The sequence below is a fragment of the Adiantum capillus-veneris genome, chromosome 5, assembly GCF_014529385.1.
Source record: "Adiantum capillus-veneris isolate H3 chromosome 5, ASM1452938v2, whole genome shotgun sequence".
Classification (NCBI taxonomy): domain Eukaryota; kingdom Viridiplantae; phylum Streptophyta; class Polypodiopsida; order Polypodiales; family Pteridaceae; genus Adiantum; species Adiantum capillus-veneris.
In genome coordinates this window covers 58,899,350-58,912,081 of record NC_140935.1, presented here as the reverse complement: position 1 = coordinate 58,912,081, position 12,732 = coordinate 58,899,350, and the positions used below count along the sequence as shown (strand labels likewise).

The following is a 12,732-nucleotide window of genomic DNA, read 5'->3' as shown; positions in this document are numbered from 1 at the left end:
GCAATAGAAGTGTACATCGCTCAACAAGTGTTAAAGGTACAATGCTCACTTCTATGATAGATGAAAATGACAAAAGTATGATGTTAGGTGCAACGGAAGTGAATTGTTGATATTGCTCAACATGAGTGCTCCAAATTGTGCTCAAGGGTTCCTTTTACTTACGAAAGGGAGAGCCTTCTGTTCTTTTAGAGAGAGAGAGAGTGCAATGATCACAAACAAAGTGAATGCTACTATGAATGAAAGTGTTGAGACTGAGAGAAGAGGGACAGGAGAATACGACACCAGGCGGTTCTCAAACCCTCCTCCAAGGGCCCCCCTTTCTATGGCGAGAGAGGTCTATGCTATAGATTGCACAAATCTGGTACAATGGTCTAGATGCAATGGACTTGCCGACGATGTCGACGACGACAAGGACAGGCTGAAAACTGAAAACGCTAGGGCTGAAATGCTGAAATCTGCAAAATGCTGACTTTTTGCCGATCTTTGACACTGTGTCGGCGAGGATGGCGATGAGGATGACTCGACGACGATGAGCTGAAAACGCAGATGCTGAAAAGTGAAAACAGCGGGCTGAAACTGTAAACGTTGGCTGACTTGACGGTACGGCGAGGATCTGTTGCAGGTAGGTGAGATTTGCGAGGCTAGAGGCTAGATCTACAAAGGCTAAGTGTTGAAATCTGAAAACGCTAATAGTCTTGGCTGATCTGGCATCGGAAAGAAGACGCTAGGCTTGATCTGCAAACTGAAAACACCAGGCTAATCTGTAGCAGAAAACGCTAGAGGAATTGCTCCCAAAAACGCTAGCTGTTGTTGTTGGCTGAAAACGCTAGGCTGTCTTCTATCGGTTTTGTTGAGGAGAGAACACTGTAAGTTGCTGGAACTTCTTCTGTCTCTTTTGCTTAAAACTGCTAGCTCTAGGTTTCTTTTATAATCCTTTAGCAATTTGCCACCTACTTTTCCAACAAAAGTCACTTATTAATAAATAAGTGAAAAATGTGTATTTTGGGAAAAAGGGTTATATGCTCTCTAGAATGATCATGATGGGTATTGAATGCCATGCTAATGAATATGATGTGTGCAACCAGAGGATATGCAGCTAATCTAAGTGCCTGGACATGCACTGCCTGCTCACAGGCTCACAAAGGTGCGGGAACACTTCCTAAGCAGACCTGAACCCTAGACCTGAGATAGCTTGTCCACATGCACATAGGGGTAGATGTGCACGTGACATATGAAGGTTTAAGGAAGTCATTTGTATGTATGTTCCATGACCTTTCATGCGGATACATGTGATGATAAAAGGGTGTTAACAACACTAAATCATCTATGGCATGTATATCTGGCATGCAATTGAGGACGTTTGCGATTTCAAGAGGGGGGTATGTTATGAGGCTGTGACGACCACTAACCTTAGTTGTTGGTTTCTTTCCCTTGCTTTTTATTTAATTTTTGGGACCCTCTTTTTGAAGTCACAAATGGCTGGACATTGTATGGCCAGTGTGTAATGGTTGACTGCTGAGAGTTTCACCCGCAGCAACAGTGAAGGCGAGGTTGCCACGAGTTGGCGGGCCAGCCGGCATTGAAATCAGAGCAGTAAAAGGATGTCTAGGCTCAATTCAAAGTCATTTAGGCCCCACACGACACTTTATAAGTTGGTGGGTACTAGGAAATTAACTGAAAAGAGGCAAACTCGACACTTAGCGGCTCCGGAGTCAATCTGCGAGATATCTGAGCTAGGGGACTGCCATCTTACTCATTTAGTGCCTACTGTGTGTGTGAGTAGTGGGTGCATGTTTCACAGCTTTAATGGAAAGCTTGCCTTCTCCCTTGTCTTATGTAGCATGATGATTCCGCTCTCGTGCACCTATCTGAATACAAAATCGTGCCCAACTCAAGGGATGTTCATCTAAATGTACAATTGTGGGTTCATGCGTGATTGCCGAGGCAAGAGCCTCTTAGACAGGTACTGGATTAGCTAGTGGGTCATCCCCCGTAGAGATTTCACGCGAGAAATCTTGTCAAAATCAAAGGGCAAGTAGCCTTACAGGTGTGGGAGCTCGAGGGCTTGCTATCATAGTAACAGGGAATGGCCGTTTTCAGGTCTCCGTTCCCCGTTCCCATTCTAAGTTTCCGTTCCGAATCCACGTTCCGTGTTTCAAACGTGAGTACCCGTAACAGGGAATGGCATTTTGTGGCAGTTGCCATTCCGCGTTCCCCGTTCCGGTTTCCCGTTCCTGGTAACTATGCTTGCTATAAATGCGACCGACGCACGAAATGGAGCCGGAAACAATAAAGTACGGTCTGCTGTGTATATTTGTAGTTTTAGGGACCCTTTTTGACCCTAATAGCCCCAAGAGCTTCAGGGAAGCTAGGAGATCGTCGTACAAGTGTTCTAGTGCATTTTCGAGGCCGAAAATAGAGAATTCAGCGTGCTGTAATTTCTCGCCAAGTTTAGGAAAGTGCCCTATTGCATCGGGAAAGCCACCTTTTGGATGGGAATTTTGTCTGTGAAGCCTCCTACCACGGTTATGTTGCGGAAATTGGGTTAGAGTAGGTCATTTTCAGCCCAATTAAAGCGGGACAGCTCGTAGGAATTTACAGATTTTCTCGAAAGTTTAATTGAATAAAGAAATACCGAAAGGGGCACAAACCTTTGTGGCCAATGGGGGGGGGGGGTGTCATTGTCTGCTTGGAAGCACTCTAGCTACCAATCTTTGGATTGTTTGAAGTGTTGAATTCTAATCACAAGTTTATTCGTGAAGTTCCTCTGTGTCATTAAGTTTATTAAAGTAAAGATCGAGTGAATGCTAAACTCTACGGCCCTTTAGTGAGTCGACAGTTGATTTCATACCTCGACTATCATGTGCTTTCTCTCAGGCAGCATTGCAAATGGTCTACCATCTGCAAGTACCTAAGCCATTACTGAAGGATGTTTTCGCTCAACAGCAGCTGGTTCGCCTTGGTTTTCGACATCTGGCACAGGGAGATCTAGCTTGCCATGTCTGAGATGCCAAACTGTGCTCGCTATTGCTCACTTTTGCAATCTAAAATGTGCGACTCTCACCACAAAGACATTCGAATCTGTCTACAGAGGATACGGCTAGTGCTTGTCAGGAGCTCTTGAAGTCATCTCATGCAGATTATTTCAGAAACCAATAGCTCTACTCATTTTACAATATCACTTCTTTGTGCGTTCACCCAACAAGGCAGTCACCTCGTCGTCTGTTGCAGTATGTGATACATTTTTTTGTCTTTGTCATTGTCTGCCATTCCCCTTTCACCAACTGCTCTTCAAGGCGATGGAAGATAGGGCAAAGCGGTTCAAGACAAAGAACAAAGGAAAGGAGGATAAGTTAAATTGCTATGTAGCTCCAATCACGAATTGGGTGGTTTAGAGTATGCCACATGCACAAAGTGCCCCATCTTCCACTCAGGCATAGAAGGATGAAGACAATGCTGTGCAGGGTACATCTAAACGGCCACAGTGGAAAGGCAACCCGTGCAAAAGTGCTAAAGTAATCAGAGACTCGCTTGAGGACTTATTGGAATTGCCATTCGCCGTCTCTTAGCTCAGAATTTTAGAGGTCCCAGTCCTCTCTGCTGCTCCTCCAATTTCCACAGTGCCACTTCCGTGGCCACCTCTACCTTCACTCCACGCATTGTCATTGTCTCAGGCACCCAACCATGGGTTAGTGTTGCTGCATCAATCCCTCACAATACGAACATACCTACTACTATAGCAGCTACTTTAGGGCAAGGGGACCAGTATTAGAACTTTTTGTCCCAGGCTGATAATCTCTTGGAGATCGATATAAAACCATTCAGAGTATTGCATATGTGGCGCTCACATTGCAGGGTACTCACGGGCTGCATCGTGTAATGTATGAAAACATGCAAAGGGAGGTTCGGAGCAACGTTCAGAGAGTAATGGACAGAGATGTATTGATTGCTGAGACACGCGTTCCCATTAGAATTTTGAAGAGACGAGTGCAAGATCTCAAAGTGTAGTTAGAACTTTACATATGCAGCTTAGAGAGGCCAATGATCGGGGATCTGTCTAGGAGCCCCCCCTTGTGGTAGCTATTGTGTCCCCTCAAGCGCCCATGCACATTCCATTGCGGTTAGGCATTCAGATGCATTACCCACTACTGTCACTGTCACTAACAGTGTTGTTGATGTGGCGGCATAGTTACCAGGAACGGGAAACCGGAACGGGAACGCAGAACAAAATGCCATTCCGTGTTACGGGTACCCACGTTTGAAACACGGAACAGGGATTCGGAACGGGAACTTGGAATGGGAACGGGGAACAGAGACCTGAAAACGGCCATTCCCTGTTACTATGTGTGGCGGTCCCAGCAAAGACATAATAATAGATACTCCATTGGTTTCCTATGGTATAGAGAAGTCGGAGAAGTCTCCACATCTCGCTTCAGCTTCATCTCAGTTTAGGGCCCATTTGTAACGTCATGCTTCACCTTTCGGTGGCTTTCCAGGCTATCAGCCCACTGCCTCTCACATTACATCCCCTCCACGTGCTGCCAATGGGGCCGTCGTGCCATATTGGATGCACTCTCATCCAAGGTATGGCCCCGATCCTCCCCTATATGCGTGGCCCCCCTCCTCGTACCCGCCTTTCTATTTGTTCCCACCATTATTGGAGCATCAGTAGTTCGATGGTTTCTTCACCATTCTGAAGTGTACATATTAGGAGTGTTCTTGCAGAGTCAGTAGTTAGCTAACCACCACTCTTCGGGACTGTGAGTGGTCTTGTGGCGGACAACCTGTAGCAGGCTACAATGTCACAGGACCTGGACATCAGTTCACAGTTGTCTTTGGACAGCAGTTATAGTCAGCCTTGGGTTCACATTGGGTGGACTCTCGCCTAGGCAGTGACATGTGGCAGACTGAGGGATTTGTGGTCTAGAGGACACCGCGGCCAGTTCACTGCCACCACAGTGCGGAGATAGGCATAGCTGGACTGTGGTGCGTGTTATGGTTGTATATGTGCTCAATTGGTTTTAGGCGTCATATGAGTCAGCGAGTCTAGAGTCCCAAGTTTCAGTTCAGGACTTGCACATCTGCACTCTCCTTGGACAGTTGGAGCCTCAACACCCCCATTGTACCCGTGAGTCCTCGGCTTGGAGCTGAGTGTGCTGGTAGCCATAGTTTGTATTGCATAGTTACAAGGAATGGCCATTTTCAAGTCTCCGTTCCATGTTCCCATTCCAACTTCCCGTTCCATGTTTCAGACGTGAGTATTTGTAACATGGAATGGCATTCCATGGCCATTGTCGTTCCCCGTTTCGCTTTCCTGTTCCGGGTAACTATGCTGTATTGGTCCATGAGTTTATTCGAGCTTCGACTTAGATTTCTTGCTACAAGGGTTTGGAGAGTTGACTTAAATTATGATGAAGGGACTATTTAAAAAAAAAGTTATAATATGACAAACAAGTTTGTGATTGATACAAACTAGATTGAATTGATGTATATTTGTTAAATTGTATTAAGACATAGCTCGGCAGAGTGTGTGTTGTATATACTATCGGACTATGTAGTGGACTAGTGCAAACCAACACTAGTTCTGCCGGATTGATGTCACTCATTATCTATACAAGGAAAACCTTAAAAAGGATTTATCAATAGAAAGGATATAAGAGAGATCACTTTATTCGGGTAGTTGTGACATGGATTCAGACTTTTTTTTTTTGAAATTATCAGTAGCCTTTTTTCTATGTAAAACCTTGTCCTATGAGGGCACCCATGGAATGTTGATGCTTGATTGTTAGCAAACCTATTTCGGACCATATGGCAGGTATATTTGTGCCTTTTATATTTTCACTGTCTCTAATTTTCTTTAATGTGTTTGGAACATTAAGAGATGTACGTTTTTGTATTTTGTTGAAAATTTGAAAATGGTGACATATACTCTGAATAAAGGCTGTTTGTTTCAGGTGCTGGATTTTATTTGGATGCTACAGAGCCGAAATGGAAAAACTGGCAGATGTACAGCTATGTTACCAAAGAACTGCCATCGCTTTTGAGTGCAAACTTTCCACAACTTGATACTACTCGGGCTTCTATATTTGGCCATTCCATGGGTGGTCATGGCGCACTTACAATATTCCTAAAAAATTCAGACAAATATAAAGTAGGAAGTGAATCTAAGCTTGTCAGTCTGGGACATTATTGAGATTTCTTATGCTATTGTTTCATGTTTGATGCAGTCTACCTCAGCTTTTGCCCCTATTTGTAACCCTATAAGCAGCGCCTGGGGACAAAAAGCTTTTCATGGCTATCTTGGTTCAGTTCAGTCTCAATGGAAGGTTTGCATTCACGCCTCTGATTAAAATGTTGATATCTTGGGTGCTTGTCCGAACAACTTGATATTGGAATGTAAACCTACTGATATGGATTAGAAATACATGTCAGGGTAAACACATCACAAGTTGAGAGACATAACTCAAACTTTAGTGAAGGACTAACCTTAATAATTACAACTTAAGAGAGAGTAAAAGTTGTAGCAAACATCATCATTGCAAGGTACACACACAAAAAGGGATTGTGTTTTGCTAGACCTTTTATGGGAGCTGCGAGGGGCAAATCGAGAAAACTGTAATAAACTGAAAAATTGGACAAGTTGCCCAATTTAAGAACATACAATTTTAGGGACATTGGCAATTTGGGGGAGTGGGGAAAATTGGACAATTTAAACAAATCAAAAATTTTGGTAAAATTGGAGCAAATTGTTGAGGAGAACAAATTGGAATTGTACAAATTTATGGAGCAGGTAGGATTAGAGAGATTTCAGAAGAGGAGGAAAAGGGAAAGGAGGAAGAGGAGAAAGAAAGAAAGAAAGAAAGAAAGATTTTTAACGTCTATGTCAGGCCGAAATCGGCCTATGAGACAAATCAAATGTACATGGTGTGTATGTCATCCGTCTATCGCAAAGACAAATGAAACAAAACTGAACTGAATGTGGGTAGTGGAGTATCTGAGGAGGGATGGAGCTCTATCTCTAGGGGTATATGCATGTCTATATGCTCAAGGTAGTACAATCATGAGAATGCATCAAGCTATCTAGCTCCATCCTGTACTAATGGGGGGATGTAAGATGTGGTACATGGGCGGGTCTGGTGCCAAGGCTACCCGGATGAAAGCTGTCGGGTCGGCCCTCATCTGAGCCACTCGCTCCTCAGTGGCACGGCGCTCCCGGGCTCGGATCTCCTCGATCTGTCGGTGGTGGGAGCTCGCGCCCCTGTAGCCTGTGACTCGTGGTCGTCGTCTAGCTCGGCTCACCTCCGCCTGTGGGAGTGTCACTCCCCTCTGAGTGTCTGGTGAGGGAGGGGCGGCAATCCTCTGAAAGAAGTCTGTGAGCTGCGACTGTCTCCCCTCTGTATGTGTAGCTGTGTGTGGCTGTAGTAGTGTGTCCCGATGGCTCTGTATCTCTAGTAAGAAACGTCCGAGCTGTCTCTGATCTCGAGAGTCCATGATCTCTCGGAGAGTGGGCTGTCCTCTAAATAAGGCCTCATACCTGCCTCTGATCTCAGTGTATGCTCTGCATCTACATACAAAGTGCTCCTCACTCTCCACCTCCTCTGTGCAGGCTCTGCAGACTCGCTCCTCCCTGGGAACACCAGTATGTCTCCCGATCTCAATCTCTAACCTGTGTGAAGCCACTCTCAGCTGACCAATCGCCACCCGTGAGCTATGTGGCATATATGTGTCCATGTAGCGTGGTCTCTGTATGAACCCCCCAAACAATATGGTGAGAAACTGGTCTCTGTAATCTGACATCCTCGTCCCCAAGCTAGGTGACTCCCAGACTCTCCTAGTGTATAGCTGCCACAGATCCTGTCTCAATACCAAGTTCCTCTCACTGCGAGAGAGGTGAACATATGGTGAGTGGGGGTCGTACTGGAATGGTGGTAGGCTCTCCATGTCAAGACCGTGTCCCTCAAACCATGCTCTGACCTGTGAGTACCATGCTCTCTCATGCCCACTCTCTGATAGCTGTATAGCTACCTCAAATGCTCTACGAGTAAGTCTGTCAGGAGGTAGCTCTCTCATCCTCTGGATGAAGCAGACTGTCTGGAATAGTGCCTCTACAACCATAGGTGGTGTGGCGAGCTCGGCTCTAATAATGTCATGTGGCACTGTCTTCTTGCTGCGGAGCAAGCGTGAGATCATACATACCTGTGGCCTCTCAAGCTGTGTCCACTGGTCAGCTGTCAATCCTGGTGCCCATACTGCCGCCGAGTACATCAAGGCCGGGGTGACTAAGGTGTCGAAAAGCCACCCCTTCGTGCGGGGCTCCTGAAAGTGTGCCTGGTGGCATCTCCGCTCTAGCATGGCCAGAGCTGCATATCCTCGGGTGAGCCTGTCAGCAGCAGCCTGCCTCATAGTGAAGGGTCCTGGTAGGCTGGTGAATGTGATGCCAAGGTAGACATAGGAGGTGACTACATCAACCTGTCCTCCTGCTGCTGTGAAGGTGGCAGCGCTCCTCACTGCACTGGATGTGTGAAAGATCATAACCTTGGTTTTGCCAAGGTTCACAGTCAACCCCCTGTGTGTGCTGAATTCGTCCAAGGCCTCAAGATGGCGTTGCAAGCCCTCGGGTGACTCTGAAATCAACACAATATCATTAGCATATAACATGATGTGGACCGGAGTACCTGCCAAGTCGCTCCCCTCTCCTCCTGCTCGCAGTATGTAGTCGGAGATCTCGTCGATGTAGAGCCCAAAGAGTGTCAGGGAGAGTGGGCATCCTTGCTTAACACCAATGGTGCTAGCAATGGTCTCTGAAAAACCGCCTGGGCAACGAACTCGACCCGTCACCCTCTCGTAGAGAGCATATATGGCCCAAATCATCTCTGTTGGTACCCCAATGCTGTGAAGGCACTGGAAGAGTCTCTCGCGTGGGACTGTGTCAAAGGCCTTGCGGAAATCCACAAAGCAGCAGTAAAGCCTCTTCTTCCGCGCCTTTGCCCCATCAATGAGGCAGCGCAGAACGAAGATGTGATCAGTGGTGGAGAAAGCTCGTCTGAAACCTGCCTGGCCTGGAGCTCGTAAACCCTCGATCTCTGCGTAGCAGCTGAGCTGTGCCTCAAGTACTGCTCCATATAGCTTGGCCATCGTGTGGCCAATCATGATAGTCCTGTAGTTCCCTGGGTCCAGGGTGTCGCCAGATTTGTGGATAGGCACTATGGTGTGCTGTGTCCACTCCTCTGGGAAGCCCTCCCCTATAGCCCGGTTGAAGACATGTGCAATCAACGGGGCTATAGTGGAGGCCGCATAAATGATGTGCTCACTCTGTAATCCAGTATGGTCAGCTGATCGTCTCTGCTGCATGTGGCGTATGGCCCTCTCTACCATCTCTGCTGTAAAGAAGGAGGAGCACGTGGGGCGTGGCTCGTGTGGCTGTGGGATAGGAGGCTACCCTGGCACCTCATAAAGTCGCTCTGCATAATCATGCCATATCTGTGGATCCTCAATAGCTGTAGTCGGACGTGGCTCGCGCAGGGTGCGCCATGCCGTCGCGCTATCCATGCTCATGAATAGGCGGTATAGCTCAAGCTCCTGTGCCTCTTCGAATGCTCGCCGCTTTTGGCGTGTCAGCGTCTTCATATGCCGTCTGGCCTCTCTCTCTGTGATCTCTCCTAAGGCTCGCCGTGCACGGAGGCGTCGGTATAGCTCTCTGCACTCATCATCATACCAGCGGTTCTGAGGCATAGTCCCGGGGGGGGGAGTGCGTCCTGTGTGAGTGGTGTGTGGAAAAGAGCTAATAGCTAAAGTGTGGAGAACGGAAGAGATATGTGATGTGAGAACTGAGAGTGGTGTGGATGGGTGGAGGAGGCATAGGCCATGCTCGACCTCGGCCGAGTAAAGAGAGGCTAGCTCATGTGTGAAATGGATGGTGGTGTGTGGAGTGTGTGCTGTGGAGCTGTGTGGGATGGTATCTCCGGTGATGGAGAAAGAGAGGTATGTGTGGTCGGCTCCGATGGGTATGGGTGGAATGGTGAAGGATGTGATAAGGTGTGTAGCCTCCCTGGGTCCCAGAATATAGTCGACTGTACTCCCCCCTCCCTCTGCAACTCCATGTGGCATACAAGTCAGGCCCCCTGAGGTGGGCCACTGGACCATCCCGTTATAACTAACGAGACGGTGCGGGGAGCCAAGTCGAAGTAGATGTCGTCCGTAGGCTGTGACTGGAGCTCTGTTTGCTGTATCTCTCATAGTAGCCTCCTCATCTAGAGTGTGTAGTGCCTCTGGGTCCTCGTGGTCATATGCCTCACACTGCTCACTGCGCGTACGAGCATTGAAGTCTCCCATAAGGAAGACTTCACCCAGTGTGGAGTACTCCATAATCTCCTCCGTGAGGCATGCGTACGGTGACTCCTGCTCAATAGGGGCGAATCTGGAGCCTGTGGGAGCAAAGTAGCAAAGGGCAATGTAGACGATCCTGTCTCGTGAGAGCTCGAGGCGAATCCACATGTAGCGGGCCTGTGGGTCCCGGGCAACAATCTGTAGTCTGCTGTGAAGCCCCTGTCTAAAGAGTATGGCCACTCCTCCTGAGCCGCGAGTGGTGTGCTGGCGCATACATCCCCGATGTAGAGACTCCCACTGGAATCCATGTATCCGTGGTAACCCTCTCTCTGGGCTCTCGTGTGTCTCTGTAAGTAGAATGATGTCTCGACCTCTCATCACCTCCTCAAGTCTCTCTGGGTGTGTCCATAGGTCTCCATTGCAATTCCAAACCGTGACATGAATCTCCTCGTGTGTCCCACAGGCCGCGAGTCCCTATGCGATGGTCTTGCCATCAATGATAACCCTACCATCTCGATATATTGCCTTCTTCCCTTCTTTGCGGGCTTGGTGGACTCTAGGCATGCACGCGCGACGGTGATCTTGTTGCATCTTTGTGAGGTCATCATCAAGATAAATCGGGGGGCCTTCTAGCTTTCCCATCGCTCTCGGGTGTAGACCCTTCTTCTTCTTTGATGCCGGTCACTCGCACATTGAGACGGCGAGCTTGTCGCATCTTCTCCTCCTCGATGGTTGTGTGTACGATGAGTACCTCATCTTTTTGGGCTTCCTCTCTTGCTACCTTCTTGATGTTCTTTTTGACCACTTCGACCCATCCTTCTTTGGTGGCCTCCAATTTGTCCTCAATGCTTGCGGTGAGGGCTTTGGTGATCTCCTCCTTGAGGGCTTCCTTAGCCTCCTCTTTAATCTCTCCTTCCTCGGGGGTGAGGGATGTGATGGAAGCATGAAGGAGATCGATTTGTGCCTTCATCTCTTCTTGCTCTTTCCTCCATCTCTCCCTCTCCTTCTCGTTCTCCCGTTCCCTTCTCTCCTTCTCCTCTTTGAGATTTTGGATTTCCGCTCTCATGTCCTCCTTCTCTTCGTTCCATAGCTTGATGAAGGTGGCTTTCTCCTCCTCCCATATCTCTCTCTCCATCCGCCATTCTTTCATGTCCTTCTCCAATTGTGCAAGCCTCTTGTTTGTGAGCATGAAGGTTGTCTTCATTGTCGATGTTGGCGTCTTGATGATGGGGGAAGACATGGTTGTCTTCGTAACTACCCTCTCTTCATATTGTGAAGAAGAGGGGAGAAGGGGAAGAGAGGGAGTACGTGTGTGTATGCGTGTATGTGTGTAGTGTGTGTGTGGGTATGTATCCGTGTGTGTGTGTGTGTGTGTGAGAGAGAGAGAGAGAGAGAGAGAGAGAGAGAGAGAGAGAGAGAGAGAGAGAGAGAGAGAGGCTGCGTGAGAGAGAGAGAGAGATGGCTGCGTGATGGGGAGGGAGGGGCTGCGTGAGAGAGATAGAGAGAGAGAGAGAGAGAGAGAGAGAGAGAGAGAGAGAGAAATGAAATGAAATGTTATATTAACGTCTTCAAAAGGCCAAAATGACCTATGAGACCAATCAGTTACAAAATAGTGAATCTAATACCATGTCTGGGTACAAAAGAACTAGAAAAGAACTAGAAGTGGAACAAAATACTACTACTACTACTACAATCTAAAACTACGTGGGTGTAGCAGCTGATACAATAGGTACCCGGTAAACTGGATGTAACAGTGTGTGGAACAAAGATGGAAGAAATGGTGAGGATCCATCCTCATCTGCACTCTGGATGTCGAGAGAGTATGGCTCGAATCTTCTGTTGTAGTCTCCGTCGATGCTGTGTAGCTCCTCTCCTCAGTCGCGGTCGTCTGTATCTCTGTAGCTCCAATGCTCGGTCGATGAGAGTGCCAGTAGTGGTCGAATGAGTGTGGGACGAGCTCTGCAGTGGTGGCTGCTCCTCTGGCTGTCCCATATCTAGTGAAAAGAAATCTGTAATGTGTCTCTGGGACTGCCTCTCTCTAGCTCTCCCCAGTAAAGTGTCTCTATACCTGTGTAACTCAAGTAGATATAGTCCAAGACATCTCTGATCCTCATAACTCATGACCCTAGATAGAGGACCAAAACCCTCTCTGAATAAGCAGTGGAAACGCCCCCGTATCTCATAGAACACTGTGCAATGACATATGTAGTGCAACTCTATCTCTGGCTCTCTCTGGCATAATCGGCATATCCTGCTGTCTGCTGGTATCCCTCTGAATCTACCAGTCTCAATCTCGAGCTGATGTGAGGATGTGCGTATCTGACCAATGGCACAACGCAAACCATGAGACATATGTGTGTCCATGTAGCTGGGTCGAATCACAAACCCATCTCCTGTGAGGTGGAG

At 47.7% G+C, this 12,732-nt stretch overlaps 1 protein-coding gene across 1 annotated transcript in view; it reads left to right on the top strand.

The window, feature by feature from the left end:
* The window catches only part of SFGH (S-formylglutathione hydrolase), a 117,795-nt gene that overhangs the window by 75,997 nt on the left and 29,066 nt on the right, over positions 1-12,732 (top strand). The window contains exons 5-6 of the mRNA XM_086512259.1: positions 5,955-6,151; positions 6,228-6,326. Coding sequence (XP_086368385.1) covers positions 5,955-6,151; positions 6,228-6,326 — 296 coding nt within the window. The remainder of the gene's footprint in view (positions 1-5,954; positions 6,152-6,227; positions 6,327-12,732) is intronic.